Source organism: Triplophysa dalaica, chromosome 14, assembly GCF_015846415.1.
Source record: "Triplophysa dalaica isolate WHDGS20190420 chromosome 14, ASM1584641v1, whole genome shotgun sequence".
In the NCBI taxonomy this organism is placed as follows: domain Eukaryota; kingdom Metazoa; phylum Chordata; class Actinopteri; order Cypriniformes; family Nemacheilidae; genus Triplophysa; species Triplophysa dalaica.
Window position 1 is genome coordinate 14,739,696 of NC_079555.1, and position 21,134 is coordinate 14,760,829.

General features: G+C 37.5%; 1 protein-coding gene across 9 annotated transcripts in view; it reads left to right on the top strand.

Annotated features, from left to right (window-relative positions):
• kirrel3b (kirre like nephrin family adhesion molecule 3b) overlaps window positions 1–21,134 on the top strand; it is a 181,900-nt gene that overhangs the window by 145,341 nt on the left and 15,425 nt on the right. For all 9 annotated transcript variants that reach the window (XM_056766795.1, XM_056766796.1, XM_056766798.1 and 6 more), the window contains 4 exons: window positions 7,747–7,852; window positions 14,723–14,871; window positions 15,178–15,305; window positions 16,041–16,167. In XM_056766795.1, the coding sequence (XP_056622773.1) occupies window positions 7,747–7,852; window positions 14,723–14,871; window positions 15,178–15,305; window positions 16,041–16,167 (510 nt within the window). The remainder of the gene's footprint in view (window positions 1–7,746; window positions 7,853–14,722; window positions 14,872–15,177; window positions 15,306–16,040; window positions 16,168–21,134) is intronic.

Sequence of the window (21,134 nt, forward strand, 5' to 3'; positions counted from 1 at the left end):
TTAAATGCTTAGGAATTAAATTTACAGCACCTCCCAAATGTAGCTACACGTAAGCTCTCTGCTGATCATTTGACCTTGGGTTAAGCGAATTAGCATCTAAATATGAAATGTTCTGAAATAATACATGAATGCTTTAATCCAAAACCTGAAGAAAAAACACTGATTTCATCAAGGGTTGGCCTGAAAGGGGTCATATTGTGGAGAACAGCATTTTGAAATTAAAGAGCTCAATGTTTCAATGTATGAAGAGATGCTTTTGAACTTCCTTTCCAGTAAAACAGACTATTCATTAAAACTGGTACTGTTCTGTGCAACTTTGATGTCAGATAAAATGCAAAGCACTATATCTTGTCTTTAATTGGTCCGTTTGATTCTTAAAGGGGTCATATGGTGCGGACACGTTTTTTTCTGTGTCTTTGGTGTGTTGGCCATGCATGTATGAGACACGTAAAATTGCAAAAATTAAACAAAGATGTATTCTATCTAAAAGCGAATGCTTACCCAGACCTGCCTGAAAACGGCTTTTGTAACGACACCCCCACAGATCCACGTCAGTTCCGGGTATGAGTTGACTAAGACCGCCCAAATGTATACGTAGGTGGGCGTACCTAGTACAATTGCTTTTGAGCCTGATGTTTCAAATATGATAAGAGGCCTTACGTTTAATTCACACGTTTCAGTGTTCCACCAATCACTACGACTATTTAACAGGCCAATCATAGCACACCTCGCTTTTCAGAAGATGGAGCTTTGAAAAAATCTGCGCTTTTCAAAGAGGCAGGTCAAAGAGTAGATACAAACATGCACAGTCTGTGGAAACTACAGCATTTTTAAAGGGGTCATTTGACTCGGCTAAAACGAATATTATTGCTTGCTTTAGATGTAATACAATGTGTGTACACAATTTAAGGTTAAAACACGCTGTATTATCCACATACTGTGCATGTTAGTATCTCCTCTTTGCTCCGCCTTTCTGAAACGCGCTGATATTCTAAAAAGCGAGGTGTGCTATGCAGAGGTGGGTAGTAACGAGTTACATTTACTCCGTTACATTTACTTGAGTAAGTTTTTGAAAAAATTATACTTCTAGGAGTAGTTTTAAATCACTATACTTTTTACTTTTACTTGAGTAGATTTGTGAAGAAGAAACTGTACTCTTACTCCGCTACATTAGGCTACAATAAGATCGTTACTTTTCTTTTGACCTCTTTGATATTCTACGCGTCATTGTTTTATTTTGACAGAGGGTGAGACTTCTGCCAAAGGCTCTACCATGTGACTGTGTTTCACCAATCAAACGTAGTTGCGCAGTATCGTCACGTGACCATACTCAATCTCAGCGGCGTTCGGCGGGACGGGTTAGTTTACAGTCGTAGCAAAACAAAAATGTCACAATCAACCATCGGCAATGCAGACACAGGAGAGGAGGAACACCCCTGTCCTCATATTGAAAGCATGTTTACCTTAGTAAAAGTGCGAAACAGCAGCTACATTATGCGGTGTCTTCTGTGTCTCCCAAAACAAACGGACATTTCAGCATTCAAAAACTCAACATCTAACTTGAGGAAACATGTAGCGCTAAGTGTTCTAAAATCGTTTTTTTTGCTGTGGATAGACGAATGTTTGTCTTTAAAGTTACATATGTTTTAAACATTTCCTATATATATTATGTGTGGAACTGTACGTGTATTTGTATTGAACCGAAATGGTATGGGCGTCACGGTTCGGTGCATACATTAAACTTACACAGAGAATAACTTACACGGTATAAAAATAAATAAAACTCGCGTGCAAATTAATTAATATAATGCAGAACTACTGTTAGATACGTGGGTTCTTTAGGGACACTTAATCTGTAGTCCCGCCTTAGCTGTGAAGCAGGCTGCATTTGCATTGCAATGCTTAAGTATGTTGTGTGAGAGAGAGAGAATGGCGAGGGCTCGATCGAAAAGTCACAAAGTGTTTACTTTACTTATTTTCCATCATTTTGTTTATGCAGGACATCATTCAAACTGCAAAGTGTTGAAGTCACACATACTCTATCTCTCTCTCACACACACATTTTATGAGAGTTTATGGGCTGCCTTGTTCTAGTTCTGTCTGCAAAGCCTGGTAAAAAAGTATAAAGGTTTGGAAATTTGTGTTTACTTGTGTTTATTTATTTTTTATTATTTTATTTTTTTTATTTTTTAAGTACTTGAATTTACCTGGATAATTTTAATTTAAGCTATTTTGTAATTAATTAATAAATTTATTTTAATGTATTTTATTGATTTGATGAACTATAATTTAAACTTAAACATTATTATTTTGTATTTTTGTCTGTCTGATTGAATGCTTGTTAAAAAATAAATCAGACGTTACTCGACAGTTACTCAGTACTTGAGTAGTTTTTTAACCAAGCACTTTTTTACTCTTACTCAAGTAATTATTTGGATGACTACTTTTTACTTTTACTTGAGTCATATTATTCTGAAGTAACAGTACTTTTACTTGAGTACAATTTTTGGCTACTCTACCCACCTCTGGTGCTATGATTGGCCAGGTCACTAGTGCCTAGTGATTGGTCGAATACTGCACGGAAATGTAACGCCTCTTCAAATATACGGAACATCAGGCTGCGCCGGCGACGGTACAATGAGATTTACAAGACCGCCCACCTTACTTGCGTGTACATTTGGGCGGTCTTAGTCAAATCATAACACAAAGTGACATACATGCACGGGGTTGTGGTTAAACGAGGCGTTTCAGGCAGGTCTGAGTTCGCATTCGATTTTAGATAGAATGCATCTTTTGTTTCAGACACTTACATTTTTGCAATTTTACGTGTCTAATACATGCATGAGCAACTTATAACACATCAAAGACACAGAAAAACACATATTTCTGCCATATGACCCCTTTAAATCGTGTATACACATTGCATAACATCTAAAATAATCGATAATATTAGTTTTAGACGTTTCATATGACTATGGTCGTAAAACTGCATCACAAACTGTTTCGTGGTGAAAATAAATATACCTTTCTCAGGAAGGGGGAAAAAAGTGACACAGCCTTCATAAGACTCTTCATAGAAATATGTTTTGAATCTAAATCAAAGTGATACATATAACACATGCGACAAGAATATATTCATTAGCAATACATTATTTAAAAGAAAACAAGAAAAAAAATCCATTACACATCACTGAACCACTTTATCAAGAGCATAGTTTCTTGTCTCAGAACTTTTGATTGAACTTTATTGTCATTGTGCAGAGGATAAGTACAGAGGCAATGAAATACGGTTAGCATCTAACTAGAAGTCCAACAAGCAGTATGTGTATACAAATTGTAATTATAAAAATAGAGCTATGAAAGAACGTGAAGGCTAGCTCAGTGCAAATGATAAGGACTCTATATTGCCTGTGCCCATTGTAGAACAAATTCATGATAGAATTCATGTTTGTTTAATGACGTGCATTAACATTCCATGAAGTGGATGAATCATCATCTATTACTGCATATGCAAAAGCATAAACAGCACATGTTATGTATAAAGATGAGCATTTAGACAGACAAGAGATGGCTTTTCACAACTTTAGTACATAAAAATTCTGCTTCACAAAAAGATTATAATTTTTTCAAAATAGATGTACTAAACAAGATCGAAACCTAATCAGTGTTCAGTGAATGAATCAGATGTTAATGCTGTAGATATTATCCCTGTTTATGTGAGTGTGGTGTTTTAGATCAATGAGTTTGGATAGTTTACCAAGAATAACAATTCTGTCATCCATTACCCACCATTACATCTGTTTAAATGTATTTGTTCTGTTCAACACAAGAGAAGATATTGAATACCGTGGGAATCCTAAACAGTTCCTGGACACCGTTTACATCCATAGTAGTTGTCTTTTCCTACTATGGTCATAGTGCCCGAGAACTTGGTTACGAACATTCTTCCAAATATTTTGTACATAGTATTATTTCAGGCAGAACAACAAAAACAGGTTTGGGACAGTAAAAGGGTCAATAAATGATGACAGAATTGATATTGTTGGCTAACCTGTCCCTTTAAGGCTCACTGATATGATATGAAAGTAAAAGTGCTTTTAAAAATGATCTGATCACAAAACATATTGCAATTTTTTGCAGTGCAAAAAAAACCAAAAATAAACCATAATCGCAGCGATTTAGTGGTCATCATGATTTGTCATGCAGTCCTAGTGCCAATACTATAAGTTGAAATTCTTTGCAATAAAAGTGCAAGGAATACTGTGACGGTATTTGATTACGGTGTTGAGTTTACATCACTGCAACAATGCAGATGTATCAAAACATCCAAAAACATGACGAAAATCTTTGAGTTCCTTTTTTTTGGAACCGGCTCTGAATAATAACCTCGAATAATTCTCGATTTCCAACCCTACCACAGACACTCCAGTGCTCAATGTGAGATCTCAGTGTCTGTGCATTCCCCACTGTGGCACAGATTCAGTCGAGTTATAAAGAGATCATACCACCCTCCTCCCGCAGATACCAGGCCATCGTCACTCTCTTTCTCGCTGAGAACAGCTGGCCACAGTGACCCAGAGAGAAAAGAAATCAAGCTTTAAGAAAAGGAGACGAGATATGTTCTTTGGCACCACCCTCATTACTCTGTGGAAGTTGGCCGATTGTTCAAACCCACCATCTGCTCTTCGCTTTGAACTTCCTATCAAAGCTGTCATCTCACCACTGGCCCCTCCCTGACCCTTTTGTTTTATATAATAATTATAATTTTTTAAGATGGCTCCTCTTTTCCAATTCTATTGTTTTGGAGGCTGTCATTGTTGCGGTGATGTTTCAAACCTTTGTGCTCACACTGTTGATGAAGCTGAAGAATTATGGGAGCTGCATATTGATGGCTTGTCGGTCTCGACTCGGGCCGGGGAGACGACTCATGCATTTATACATCAAAGTTACAGACTTCTTTATTAGGACGCTGTCTGACGATAGATTTGGGGGGTCACAGGGGTCTTTTTGTGCCTCTAACAACCTTCCCCCTGAGCCACACGTCAATATCTAAAGACAATTCATTATTTAAGATAGAAAATGAATGCCTTTTTTCGGTTTATTAGTAAAAGACACTTGATGTCTCTTTTCCCCCTAAAGGGTCAGTCTTGAAAGACTTGAACTGACAGGCACACAGTAACATTGATGAGTGCATTGTTCTGTCCCGGGTGATGTGTTTCCTGTTAAAACAGGAAGTTATAGTTAAAGGTGCAGTGTGTAATTTTTTGTAGGATCTATTGACAGAAATGCAATGTAATACTGTATTAAACTATGCCTTCAGAGGTGTCTTGCGTAATAAAAGGATATGTTTTTATTATCTTAGAATTTGCTTTGTCTATCTTCACACACCGCAGGTCCCCTTACATGAAATTCGCCATGTTGTTTCTACAGTAGCCCTAAACGGACAAACTGCTCTTCAGATCGTGTTTTGTAAATATGTTATCTCCTTTGGCAAAAGAAGTGAAAAAGTAACAACAACTTAGTTCTTTGTCAGCCTTAATAGTGCTTTGAAAGGGATGCAGTGTAGTGTGCAGTTGGTTCGCCACTCGATGCTCGCCACTAGATGCTGCAAAATTTGATACACTGACCTTTGAAGGCCTAATCCATAGATATGTTTTTCAGGAAATGGAAAAAACAGTCAGTATTTATCAGTACTGTGCTGACAAGCACTTTTTAATAGTTTTGCATTTGCAAAACCTGGCGACAAACATAAAAGGTGACTCAACTTGATGCATTAGCACAGAATGAGCACTCGCAGGTGTGTGTTTTATTGACTTTGAACGTGGCTCAAACTGAATTTAGATGATGTGTTTTAACCAATAGGCTGCACCAGCATAAACTCACCTCCCTCCTGTGTGCCCTCACCTCACTGCCAATTAGCCGTTGCAAATGCATTACACGCGTCCTGCTGGTAACCGGGCAGCTCACGGCACAAATCAGTTTGTCTACGCTTGCACCAGGGGTCCCGTGGGCTCGGGAATGAGATTTGGTGTTGTGCAGCCAGAGAGCGACCTGGCACAGGTGTGTGTCTGTGTGTGAGAATGTGTGTGGTCAACAAAACACAGAAGAGGCACAGGGCGGCACCTGGGCCGACCGCCGGGATGCCGCTCTGCTAAGATGCGCTCCTGCGAGACACATGCTGCGTTCCGTAGGAAACGTACGGCAAACGCACACACATGGTTACAATAGAAGTGAAACGAGACTCCAGTCGGTCGTATTTCTCTTTTGGTACACCGATCTTTGTTGTTGGAAGACGGCAGCGCCAGCACAGACTAAATTAGTCCTACATTTGTGTAATAGGACACAATAAACATTGATGTTGAACAGCTGGCTCCCAAACATATGACTGGCGTAAGATCTGGTTTACCCCTTGCTCTCTCTTTCTCTCAACGTTGAATCGCTGATGTGTGCTGCTTTGCTTCTGTGCCTGCCGCTGTCCAGTGTTGGTAAAAGCACAATTAGGTCTCTTCTTTTATTATCCTTCCTTTGAGACTCATGAAGCTGTTTTTGTTGTTCTTTTCAGCCATCACATGGACAATGTAAAATCACATGATAGGAATATGAGATAGGAAGATCCATGTCTTTTAAAGGTGCTGCGTGTAATTTTTTCGAGGACTAATTGACAGAAATACAATATAATATACATAACTCAAATGTCTTGATAGGTGTATGAAGACCTTAGATAATGATGCGTTATGTTTGCATTATCTTTGAATGAGCTATTTTGTCTACATACAACGCGGGTCCCCTTACATGGAAGTCACCATGTTGTTTCTACAGTAGCCCTAAACGGACAAACTGCTCTACAGGACACATTTCGAAAAAAGGTATCTCCTTCAGCAAACAAGCGAAAACGTGAAGACATCTTGGTTCTGTGTCAGCCACCGTAGTGCTTTGATTGGGCAATTCACTGCATCACCACTAGATGCCGCTAAATTTGACACACCGTACCTTTAATGTCCTTCTTATTTTTGCAGAAAGGTACAAGGAGCATATTGGCCATTCAGTATCCAGGACTGGATCTGCTTTATAATTAAAAACTAATATGTTAAATCAAGCTTTTATTGTATAAAGAAGCTGCCAAGTCTGTCGTGATAATAAATACTTTCTTGTTATATTTTTTAATCATTCTTTATATGTGACACTGTCACTTCAAGATTAGAATTGGACTAAGGAGTCACAGAAGTCACAGAAATCTAAAGCCTTTTCAAGCGTCTTTAATGATCATGTATTTTGTAAAATTGTGTTTGCTAGTTTATTTTTCTCCTTTACATGAATGTGTAATTTGGTTAAAGAATATTTGAACTAGACAACATATTTAATCAGGTAATTAGAAAGGAAAGAACAAGATATTATGGTAATGGTTGCGTAAACAGCCTGTTTGTTATTAATATCCTAATTTAAATGCTGTTGTGCTTGGTTCTTTCTTGTTTTAATTGTAATGAAATGCTTTGTGATTACACCATTGTTCCAATTAGTTCTCATTTAAGAAGATAAAAAGGTATGATGCTCATTAGTTTACATACAGAGCTTTAGTTGTTTGGCTTTGTTCTCGGTTTTTAATGTCTTTCGATGTTGCCGTAATACCACTGCAATTATTTCATGTGCTTTACCTCAGATAATAGCAGAGGTAAATTTTCACCTGTCGGTGAAAAGCCTTTTGGGATGTGATCTTTAGTCGTCTCTGTTATTTTTTCCTTCCTGCAGACTTGCCGTTGGTTAATCTATCTGTGGAGCCTCAACCAGTTCTGGAAGGAAACCTGGTGAAGTTTCATTGTTCAGCCAAAGCTAATCCACCAGTCACTCAATACAGGTAAGACACCAGATGGAGATATACAATTAGTGTTTCAAAACAGATTTCACCAACAAGCCTGCCATCTGCGTTCGGTCAGACAAACATGTTCCTTAAAGGCGAATTAAAATGAAGATCATTTTAGTATTTACTCACACTCTTATCATTCCAAACCTGTATGACTTTCGTTCTTCTTCAGAACATAAAAGAAGATATTTTAAAGAAAGTTGGTAACCAAACAACAATGGCTCCCATTGACGTCTATTGTATGGACACAAAACCACTGAGACATTTCTCAAAATATCTTCTTTTGTGTTCTGTAGAAGAAAGAAAATCAGGTTTGAAATGAAGCAAGGATGAATAAATGATTTTTATTTGGGTGAACTATCAATTTAAAACAAATCCTTCAAATAAAGATTATGAATTTTGGAGCAAAACTGGGTACGACTCCGTAACATTTTTCTTATATTTATTTAAAGAAAAAGCTGCAATATCATGTTCCAGACAGAGGTGGTGATATAGATGCAAAAGTTTTGACTTGCAGCTATAGCCGTCATAGTATTTTATTACCAAACATCATCTTGGAAGACAAAATATTCAGTACGTTTCCAAAGGTTTATAACAATATGGAATCCTCTAAGGATGATTAGATAAAACTGCCATCCATTTATCATCTGACTGGCACATCACCATATTACAAAAACTCTTCTCGTATTTAGTCTACATTGTACATTAGAAAATGTTTTGAGCCGTCTCAAACCACCGTTTTGGCAACTTTCCTCCAAACTGTATCCAAGATGAACAGTGAGGTGCATTCAAATCAAAAGAAAGATGTGTCTTTCTGACATACTGATCCAATATCTAAGAATAATGCGTTCTGTCCTCTTCAAACAGATGAACATGAGGATAGGAGACAAGTTATTTATTTCCGCGAGATATAGCACAACCTTGCGGAGGACCAATAGCGAGGCGATTTGTTAGTACATGCCTTTCTGTGTGGGTTTTAGAACAAGGTGAAAAATAAGAGCAGTAAAATCAATAAGGAAGGGAATTGCACGGCAATGAATCAAGCCAGACTAGGGAATAAAACCTGTGTACTACATAGTTGCAGGTGGACAAACGGGCAATGTTTCTTTGGGATAGACTGCGGCTCTTTGAAACAACAGATGCTGGGATCAGACACAAGTCTCTTTCGGACACGTTGGCCATTTTTGTTTTGAGTCTGAGTTTCAGACAATAGAAAGGACATAACAGTATGGCCTAATGTGACATATTGTATTGACTCCATGCGAGGCAACGTGTTACTTTTCCACCTGCACTGATTTGCATGAATGTTATACTGTCTCAATGAATACATATGAGGATGCATAGCTATCAGAATTTATATTTTGAAGGACAGGACAAAACAAGATGAACTTGAAGTTGCCAAAGATTTTTTTGTATAACTTTTCAAAGACAGGGTCTCTCTCTGCCCAGATGGTTTTTGTCCTAGAGCAGCACTCTCTCCCTCTCTCTCTCTCCTGTCTTCACAATTGCTCCAGGCTCTATAGCGAATGCCGACATTGATCTGAAAGAATTTTGTGGCATCTCGCTAGCGAATTTAATAAGTCGTTTGATTGACGCGTGCATTGATGACTTTCACTGTGGGAGAGCAATAAAAATATCAGAGCCAGAGTTTGAATTAATGATGGCTTTCCAACAAGGACTCACGGTCCATGGTGCTTTAAAACGTCACTGACATTAACATGGGGTAATTTTGTTGCCCATTGATTGAGAGACTAAAGTAGAAAAGCTATTATTGAGTCGCTGACATAATGTGGCATGGTGAGAAGTGGTAAGTACCCAAAGTCATGCCCATTCATATGGATCATTGCCAGTCTAGTTCATTTTATAATACGGGAGTGAGAAAATATGCGGTTGTCAATCCAGAAAAAACAAAGGTTACGTCTCAGTGAACGCAGTATTTCTTGGAAAACCTTAATGGTGGCTCATTTATAAGATTAATATTTTATACTAAGTTTATATGTGAAAAGAATAATATTTTGTTGCTATATAAATATGTTTTGAAGACACATGCTGCAATTTGTTTTATTTTGTTTCTCTTTTATTGTGTATTTTTTAGGCCTGTCAAGCGATTAATCGCATCCAGAACAAAAGTTTGTTTACATAATAAATGTCTGTGTACGCTGCATATAAATTTTGTATTCATAAACACATAAACATACATGTATATATTTAAGAAAAAAATAAAAATATCCTTTAAATCATTGGCAAATTTCCTAAATATGTATGTGTATGTGTTTATCAATACAACGTTAATATGTACAGAACATGGACATATATTATGTAAACACAAACTTATATTCTGCATGCGATTAAATCACAATTAATTGTATGACAGCCCTTAGGCTGTACAACGAATAGTCGTGACTAATTATAATGTACTGTATATATAAATACACACATGCATGTATAATAAAATAAATGATATATCAAGTATTTATATATAATATAAATTATATAGAAATATGAAAAATGATTATACACATGGAAAATGTATTAAATATATTCAGGCATGTGTGTGTATTTATATATACCTACTTGCATATATATTATGAGAATAAATACTTTTATTTTGCAGTCCTAGCCCTAATATTGCTTTTTATTTATTATTTATTTTTGTTTGTTAATTGGTCTATGCTATTTTTATATCTCTTATATAATTTCTGGTCATTAGTACATTGACACACGCAAAAAAATCCCCAAAACTGCTAACACGCCCTTTGATCCATCTATCAAATAAACAAGTTTTCACTTCAATCATCACCATAACAGTAGTGTTTCAGCTTCTGTGTTTGCTGGTTTAGGCTGTTTTAGGGATGGTTAGGCCTTCTTGCGTGCCTCTGTCCTGATGTTTTTGTTGTTCAGCTTCTCATGGTGAGCTGCTGGCTTTGTTCACTGAGCATTTGATGTGCACACACGGGTACGTCGTTTGTTTTCCATGTCCGTGCTCCCCAGCGACGCTCAGAAGCAGCCAGACATGATTCATCGACCACGGAACGATACACGAAGCACTAACCAACAGTGGCAGATGTGGGCGATATCTCAAAACACAAAATGAAACTTTGGCCGTCTGTCCCGTGCGGTGAGATCGGCCAATGACAGACGCCGTCATGATGGTTTCATAATGGAGGGAACGGTAGCTTTATTGTAACCTAGAACGGGCGTGTGGCAAGTTCCCAGACTGAGAAGACAGCCTCATCATCTCAGACACATGTCCCGCTGCGCTCAGACGAATATTGAAATGTCAGCTGTCCCGGTACAAAACCGAAATATCAAATCCATCAAAATCTAATCTTTTTTGTTGTGGATTGCACACAAATATCGAATGTCTATCATAACCTGTCAAAACAAAACCCTCCAGAGATGAACATTGTTTCTCTTTTGCTTTTTATGTGAGGGTAAAAGTTGGTATGGCTGGACCTAAAACTCCACAGAAAAAAATATAAATATTATAATTGAAAGATATTATTTGATATTATCTGCTGCCATCCTAGGAAATGCTATTTTTAACTGATTATTTTATTAACCTTTTTATAAATTAATTTATTATGATTTCATTGTGCTTATTAAATGTCGGCAAAAATTTGGGGACACAATATTTTAACTATATGAGAATGTGTCCTAAAAAAATGCCAAACATTCTGTACTGTACCTCCTGACACCGGCTGCCCTTCTACTCTAAAATAATAAAGGACTCTTACACAGTGTTAAAAGTTCACAAGTTGGCTCTCCATCGGGATATGATGTTTGTTCTGTTTAGAAGACCCTGGCTGAAGCCCAGTGGATCCTCTGTGCTCATGGATGTTTTGGCTCTGTCGATGTGCAGCACTAAATCCATCAGCTCTGGCAAAGCAACACAACATTTGGGTCTCTCCTGCTGGCCAGACCTCACAGCTTGGCACCCTGTGGAATTAAAACTAACATGAAGGCCTTTGGACTGTACAGCCTGAGTTTCATGCTGTTGGAAAACTAGTTTTAGTAATGAATATTTCACACAAACTTGAACGTAAACTGTTTGTGTTTCTGTGCCAAAGTTCTCTATGATTGCCCGCTGACTCCTGCCTCAATAATCACAGAGCAGGAACATATTTACATTTATACATTTAGAATACGTTTTTGTACAAAGTGATTTACAAATGTGGGAAAATTTCATATTTTTGCCTTAAGAGCCACTGATAAGCACAGTACACAAAGCTATGTTTACACGTAAGAATACTATTAAGGGAACAGTTTAAAACAGAAGCATTTTTTGGGATGTTGTGATGATGTGAAGTCAACATGTAACGGAAATTACAACAGTAATATCCAAGAAAAAAAGGGTGAAAAGTGGGGCGGAACTATATTTCATCCCTAAGGAATTCATTGGATTGTTGGAGGCCATTGGATCGTCGATATAGCCAAACCCCCCTTGGGGAGGGGAAATGCAAAGAAGACATTCAATTTGAAGGGAATTAAGTTTTTTTCAATATGATGAGGGCAAATTAATAAAAAAAAATAATAATACTGCAGTACTCCATAAAATGAGAAATGTCAGTTTAATAGTGACTTTAAAGCTGCAATTCAATATAACATTTGTGTCCCTTTTGTCATCTCTGAAGGAAACATAAAATGTGGGTTGTCAAAAAGTCAACAAATATCTACTGTAAAACTGTTTCCTGACAGCTCAAATTACATTCTATACGTGAAGAGTTTTGTTCCAAAATGAGATCAATTGCATTCCAATTAACATCAATCAAGCTGCAGTTGGTTTGTTTTGATTTACGACATAATAACTTATAAAATACAGCTTAACTTACACAATAAAAACACGATAACATAATAAAAAACATGACCAACTCTTCATATATAGTATATATAGTTGGGTATATTATGTATAGCTGTGTATATCGTGAATCTTTTGTAAATTTTACAAACTTTTTTATTTTTAATCAAATAATTTGCAAATGGCACCTTGAAACAAAATGCAGACCTAATTTTTTATTTCAGATTTTTGAACAAGAGGCTTTTTTGGCATTTCACAAGTACTGTTCATCACATTGTTAATTTCCGCTTTTGTGTTTTGCAAGAAATACGATTTTGTAAATTAAAGGAATGTGCTGATTATCCTACATGACCAGAGCCATTATAACAGAAAAATAAATCAAGCAATAAAGTTGAAGACAGGCTCAGAAAACACATTATATACTAGATTTTGTGGCTCAATCGCTAGAGCATGCCAGCAACCCCAAAAATCATCTGCCGACTGCATGACTATGAATCTATTTTCTTTTAATAAAGCACATAGCATGATAATAATTCTGATAGCTGCTACAAAAAGTGTTGAGTCTGTGTTACCACGGGAATGAAAAAGTCCACCTGGTAGACGTATATCAGGTGACTGCTGCTGTAATTGCACATAAATATAAAGTTTCACAGCATTGCATATTCTCCCTCAGAGCAATTATGTTGACGACGAAGGCGACACGGGCGCCCGTCTGTCCCCATTTGAATATTTTTAGTAGCACAGGTGCGCCCATGCAGATTTAGCAGACTGCGTTCCGAGCCGCTTCTGTTAACAACATGAAACAATGATTCTCAAGCAAGCCGGCAAGGCCAATTACAACTCCTCTCCTTACTTATTTTAATTTAGTCAGGAGGGAGACCGTTATCGTGTAAATGACACTCTATCGGGACCCGCAGATGGTATGAGTTAGTTGCAGGGGTAATGAATTGTGCGCTCACTCCCACAGAGCAGGTGAATTGTGGGGTTTTGGCAGCGTTCTCGCAAGCTGCTTTTAGCGTACTGATATGTAAAACTGCCATTGTAAAGCAATGATTCTCTCAGGCTCTCCACAGCGAGGAGTTAACCGCCACTGAATGTACTGGTTTATTGAAATATTTACCAGCGTGTCAGGCTGTGACACCCATTCTCCATTGGCTTTGGCTCGAACAAATTTGTCCCGGCGTAGACGCCAACAGCGAACCTTCTACTGCCACAAAGTAGACAGGCCAAGTGACACACTTGAGCTGCGAGGTAGCCTATTACTTCGACAGTATGGAAGAAAACGAGCCCTGTAGATGACACATCTTTCCAGATAATTGAACGCTGTTTTGCGGAAAGCGATGACAATTTGTTAGCGTTGGGTTGTAGAGGTTGTATGTGGTAGGGGGCCACTTTCGATTAGGCATTTCGATTTTCGAAGTTTGTTTTTGCCAGCCACTCTGGGCATAATGGGAGAATGTGTTGTTAACTTGGTCTCCAGGCAAGACACATGCTGGAGCATGCAGAGATATCTCACTTCAATAATTTGTCATATAAAAATGTCATCATTTGCTCAAAAAAAAAGATTCGAAGACATTGGCTCCTAGGGAAGGTGCTTGTCTTTCTTGCTTTCTGTGTCGAACCACCTACAGACAGGCAGCTATCATGCTTCATTGATGACCGTGATAGAAACAGATGGATTAGAAGACAGGCCTTCCCGTTATTGCCATGGTAACCTCTAAATTCGGATCCTCTTTGCTTTGATAGTGAATCTGGCAGAGTAACGATGGCTCTTTCGGATCCATTATAAAGGAAAGTTAGACTTACAGAGGGTTAATGTATTTCTCTAGACGTGTGGACCTGATAGCACATTAAAAATGAACTTAAGGATACGGATCACATTATCTTAATAACCAAATCTTAGTCGGGTACTAAGGGTTCAAGTTAAAAAAAAAAAGTATATACATATATGAAAGTCAAGATTATGGTGTGGATCCAGGAACATATTTTACTACTATCCTACAACACTTCATCTTAAAATGTGTTTCTTTCATTGTTAACCTTTCATTTCTTTCTATCTTTGGTAGGTGGGCAAAAGGAGGAAGTGTCATAAAGGAAGTGTCTGGAGACACCTATGAGGTCATCGTGGACCACTCGTTCTTCACAGAGCCAGTTTCTTGTGAGGTCACTAACCCTCTAGGAAGTACCAATATCAGTCGGAACGTGGATGTCTATTGTAAGTATTTATCTTTTATAGTTTGGTATCTCAGCAACAATGGCGTGTATAGAATATTTTTTAAGACATTGAAACACCGATCTAGAAGCACTTCCTGTTTTGGATTGTTTGATATGTAATTAGTCTGAAATATGTTTGATTCACATTTTGATTGATTCACATTTTGATGGAGCTCTAAATCTTCTGTCTGTTACATTTGTCTATTATGTAAAAAAATGAAACAGTGAGCGCCTCTGGATCAGTATTGTTCATAATCCTCTTTTACTTAAAACATTATGTTATAATCTGGTCTGGGTTTCTTTCCAGTCGGACCTCGGATGGCTGCTGAGCCTCAGTCTTTACAGGTTGACCTGGGATCAGATGCCGTGTTCAACTGTGCTTGGACAGGAAACCCATCTTTAACTATTGTATGGATGAAGAGGGGCTCTGGAGTGGTAGGTTGCAAATACTGGTCTGAGATCAGACTGAACAAGTTACTTTAAATTGACTTACCTTTGAGTATTTATTACCTTTATAGCTTCATTTCTTTTGTAAAACACGATTTTCTGAAGAGTATCTTTTTGTCTGTGTTATAATGATGCGTGTAATTTTTCTATGAATGAAAATAAGAGATGTCATTCTCAAAAATTACTAATGGCAAGCTGAAATTTTTCTTTCATTTTCAAACTGTTAGTCAAACTGTACGGCAACACTTTTTTAAATGTTTTTACGCTACTTTATCCATTCATTTAATTTTCAATGCGGTTTATTCATCATAACTCTCTGATCTATCAATTCAAAGCTGTTGTTCTCTTGAGCAGATTCACAACACAGGTCAATTTTTTTCCTGAAACGTTATTCAGAGGAGAGTACAGACAGTGTTTATATTCTGTGCTGAACCCTGATGGCAAGAGAAAACATTAGGAGTACCCACAATCCTATTGCTTACTGAAATATAGTGACACGGTCTCTGTGCTGGCACCAGCGTGATGAAAATTCTGACGAAATTTCTCTCCTGGTTTGCCATCCCCAACACCTCCTATGTTCACACAATCTTCCATATCTGACCCAAATTGGAATTTAATAATTGAGAAGCTTTCTCAAACCTTGCTTCCATTTGTGAGTTCTGGTTTGTTTTGACTCCAGCCAGCTTCAGTGCTTCTTTTGAATGTCTTGATCTTTGACAACAGGTCCTAAGCAATGAAAACATTCTGACGCTGAAGGCCGTCAGGCAGGAGGATGCTGGGAAGTATGTGTGCCGTGCGGTGGTCCCTCGCGTTGGCGCTGCGGAGAAGGAGGTCTCGCTCACCGTAAATGGTATGTCCATCACTTTTCTCTTTCAGAGTTTGTGGAAAACTAATTCTTCATTTATTGCAGAATAAAAGATGTGTATGTAAATAAGAAAAATGCAGACAAATCAGGTGACCCAAATTAGGCCTTTTTAAGCATTCGATGTTGACGTTTACCCTTCTGTTTGATATTTCTGTCTGCTAATGCTGACTATATTCGGTAAGAGATGCCGTTTCTCAGGCTCTGACAGACTAATGAACACAGCAGAATAGCAGGAGACTCGCTCCTTTCAGATAAATGACTTCATTACATCTGCTTGATATTCAGGCAGCATGCATTAGCCACGCGACAGCCTTCATTCGCAAAACCCAACACGTCTTTTAAAAGCTCCTTTCCCTCCAAAGCTATTTGCCACGGACCACAGATTTGACGCGAGTGGGAAATAAGAGAAGTTCAGCCAATGTGACAATTGTGTTTGCATTGAAGGATTCCTCCCGCAAGTGAAGATTCACTAATGCGGTTCTGTCCTGCGAAATGAGAATAAATCAATAATGGATCGTTATGACTGATAGCATTAATATGCAAAGTTAGACATTCATTTTAGACCTACAGAGAACTCAGGAATTACAGAAATTAGATTTGACATCCACTCTCATCAAGTGCACGCTGTTCTTTATAAAGTAAATGATATCTCTGCCTTGCATTCATTTTCGACTCCCGGAGAGTGCAAAATAAATACTATCATGTTGTTTGTTTTTCCGCAAGTAGAAAGATTTCTTGAGAGTTGTGAAAAGATCTAATGTAGTGTCATCACATCTCTTTGTATAAACCGTTGTAAACAACATGAGGACAGCTAAAGATTTAGGGGCTCTGATAATATTTTCTGGGCAAATGTTTTCAAAACACGTTAAAGAGATACTCCACCAAAAAAATAAAAAATGAGTCTACCTCCCAGTTGTTCCACACCTGTATACATTTATTTGATCTATTGAACAAAAAGAAAGATATTTGGAAAAATGTTAGTATTCTTGACTTCCATAAAGAACAAATGTAATTGTAGTCAATGTAGCCCAAAAACAGTTTACTTCCCGAAATTCTTCAAAATATCTAATTTTTTGTTTAACAGAACAACAAATTCTTTAATATTTTTCCTACTATGGTAGTCAACAGTGCCCCATAAATCATTTGGAACATTTTTCCAAATATCTTTGGATGTATACAGGTTTGAAATAACTTGAGGTTAAGTAAATGATAACAGAATTTTCATTTTTGGTTGGAGTATCCCTTCAAGCCTGGGCTTTTGTTATGTACAGTATATGATTATGCAAATAATTCCAGTTGGCATTAAAGGTTACAAAAAATGTAAGATTTACATGGATTTATTACAGTTTTTCTAACTTTTTTAAGATTATATCCGATTTATTTTTGTATAATTTTACACCTCTTGACCTTGCTCTTTCTTTAGCATATTAAAGGACAAAACTCTTTTGTATCTTGTCGATATGCGGAGCCCTTTTGTTCTTAATGCCACAAGAGGACTGCAAGCTACGTGCTAACTCATTTCTGGATCTGAAACTTAGCATCGAGCACCTAGCGTAGCCTTTGATGTGGCAACATGTGGCGCCGACACTCTCGTGGAACGGAGCTGATTGTTTCAAGTTCAGATGCAGTTGGGAAATGCGGCCCATTACTTCACATCTTCCTCATCAACATGCGTTCCCGATGAGCTGCTGAATTTCAGAGCGATCTGTTTCAAAGCCTTGATCAGTGAGGGGAAATGACAAGAGGCAAAGCAAGTGAAAAATGATAATCTACCTTTGTTAACACCCAGTCACAAACAAAGCTAATTTATGCTAACCACTTAAACCCATGCGTTTGGATTCAGTCAATGTATATTTCTTCCTAGTTGAACGCCATTAGAACCCAGAGCTCCTACAGAGACTAAAAATACAAACAGAAGAGTATTGGCATTCTCTCAGGTCCAATGTAATTTAATTATAATCAAATAGCTAGCAGGGGACACCGTTAGCAGAAGACAAGCTAATGAATGCACTTTGGTTTCTTCTTTGTGTTAAATAGTTTTTCAGATAGAGATCTTATTTCTTCATGTGTATTTTCAGTGTGAATGAGGTGTTAAATCTTATTGTGTCCATTTTATTTGTGATGTTGCTTGTGGATCTTGTGGATAGGAATCACTATGTTGTTTTTTCACTATGTTGCATTTTCGGTGTGTGTTAGCATGCACAGGTTTATTTGTTTGTCTGGGTTAGGGTCAGATCAAATGTATAACATTCTGGCTTTGGTACTACAGCCTCTAGTACAAGCCTCAGGCTACTAATACAACAAATACCTCTGGGGAGATTAAACTTTTCGACAGACACATTACTCAATGTTGAGATTTTGCAACTAATCTCATACATTTTCCTTTCATTAACACATTAATGCATTTGGTTAAAAAGGAAAATAATGTGTAATTGTTTGAGAGTTCATTTGGATGAAACTCATAACTCAAATAAACCCATGGGTAGCCTATAAATAATCTCAATGCAAATATGCAATCTATTAAAATATAAATCCCCACAGTCTAATTCTATCCAAAGAATGCCATTGACTTTGAAATATCAAATCTGGTTTGTATTTAAAGGTTATTTACAGAATAGCATTACAGATTGTACAAACTTCTTAAGTACAGTCCCAAGGCAAGTGCTGCAGAAAGTCCTGAATCAAATTCACATATAAAAGGAAGTAGCCTGACAGTTTGTATACTTCTGAGATGCTGGACCTTGGGTCTAGAGAACACAGATCGCATGCTATTCATGGAACTTGGAAATAAGCAGACCATGCTCAGTCCATGAGCCCTTTCATCATACAGTTTACATGCAATCCGAAAGTTTTATAACTGCAAACATGATGTTTCCAAGTCGCATTGTTCATGAGTGGTTTTGGTGACATGCAAACTCATTATAGGTTTAATGGAACCAATTTGTGCATAAAAGTATACATGACGAAGTGACATTAATCCAATGTATCCAATGTATCCAAAATGTTTTTGTGTCTGATTTACATGCGGCACATAAGGGCACATTTATGCACATTTGCTGATCAGATTTAAAGTAATTGTGTATTTTTGTTTTTGCATTAATGCACACAAGAGTTTTTGTGTTTGCTGACATTATAGCTCAGATCAACTCAGATACATTTAAATGTAAAATAAGCCTTTTTGGTATCTCTATGTGGGCCCTCTTTTGTGCTTATATTTTCAACTTTTCTCACACCCCGGAAACATTAGTATTCCAGTACCTTGCCAACTCACAGATCGAGCAGAAGAGACAGATCACCACAGATTAATGATTTGGCAAATGAAAGCTAGTGAAATAAATGGTGACAGTGGTGCGGAGAGAAATCTGTGGTGCTTAGCGGAAGTTAATAATGTAACTATGCTAAAGCCATATTTTCGGTAAAGCTTAAATGAACAGAGACATGGTGGTTAGTAAGCGTTTTTTCATTATGCTTAATCTTCTTGATACATTGTAAATGATTAAATGATGAATAAAGGGTATAGACAAAGGATAAGGTTACTTTTAAATGTGAGGCAGTGACAAAGTATTTGTAAAAAACATAAACAGAAGAAACGACCTCTTTTAATATTGTGGTCATTAAAAGGTAAGTCCGCCTTTGGTTTAAAAAAGTTATTTTATCCTGAAAATGTGTGTGCAATTTTAAATCTGAAAATACCTAAATCTGAAAATGTTCAGGGTTTCCCAAACCCTTTCAAAGAAGCAAAGGTTTTAACAATCTGTCCCAGAATTGTTATAGTTTTGTTTTCAATTTTTAGCAGTTTTTGTGAAAAATTTGAACAAGCTTTTATTCATACATTTTTTCATTTGAACTTAATTAGCCATTGCTTTATTTTTTATAGTGCTATATAATGTTTAAATATTTTTATTTTGTTATAGTTTTTATTCACTTTCAGTAAATGCTTTAAGCGCTTCAACTTGTTCCAGGCTATGGTTCGAAAGTTTTTTAAAATATTTAAATGTAGTTGAATTGTTCAATATTTTTTGGACTATTTAGACATTGTTTTGTATTTTTTAGATTATGTCAATAAATAGAAATGTTTAAAAAGTTTTGGTAAATTATAAATGACTACTTTTCAAGCTAGTCTACTTGTTGGTTTTGGCCACTTGTCAACTGGTCAGGCTAGGAGACTAGACTGGTTCACAACCTTTTTTTATGTTCACGCCCTCTTCTAAACCCTTTCAGAGATATGGCACCCCCTGCCTTGTCCCCTTTTGATCGTGTCCCCCCCCAAGACATTCAACTTGTGGATGCGTCCTTACTAATATGAAGATATATGAATATAAATATGCATTTCAAGATGGCTGCCGAGTAGACAGAGATGCATGAATGGCGCTTGAAATTAATTCACTTCAGTGCCGCCCCATGCTAATTTATTCATCATAACTCTTGTACGCCACCTGCTGCCGCAACCCTCCGCCCTACAATCATTGCACTCTGTCTCTCTCTCTCACCCAGCCTACAGCCTTTTCATTCCCTAAGGAGTGCCTTAAACCCGGCATTCTGAGGATGACTGATAATGCTATCTAATTATATTCCTCATTTAGAGCCTGATCCATCGGCTGATTCTTCTGAGCCACCAAGCCCCGGCCTTACCTCTACCAGCAGGGGATGATCTGAATGTATTAACCACACACATGCAAACACACAAACATGCACACACTCAGGGCGTCCTGTCCTGCTCGCATTAGCGCGAGGTATCTCAGCTCTAGCTTCTAATGAAGGGGTGTGAATCGTAGCATTTCTCTCCACCGGCCTGATATTTCCCTCACTACATCTCCATCTGCCTGATTCTCATCAGCATGCTAATTTATTCTAATAAGAGACAGTTAATAAACTGCAATTACAAATCAGCCGAGAGACACCATCGCGTAGGATTGGCAGATCCTTGATTGGTCGACTGGTTGTAATCTTGT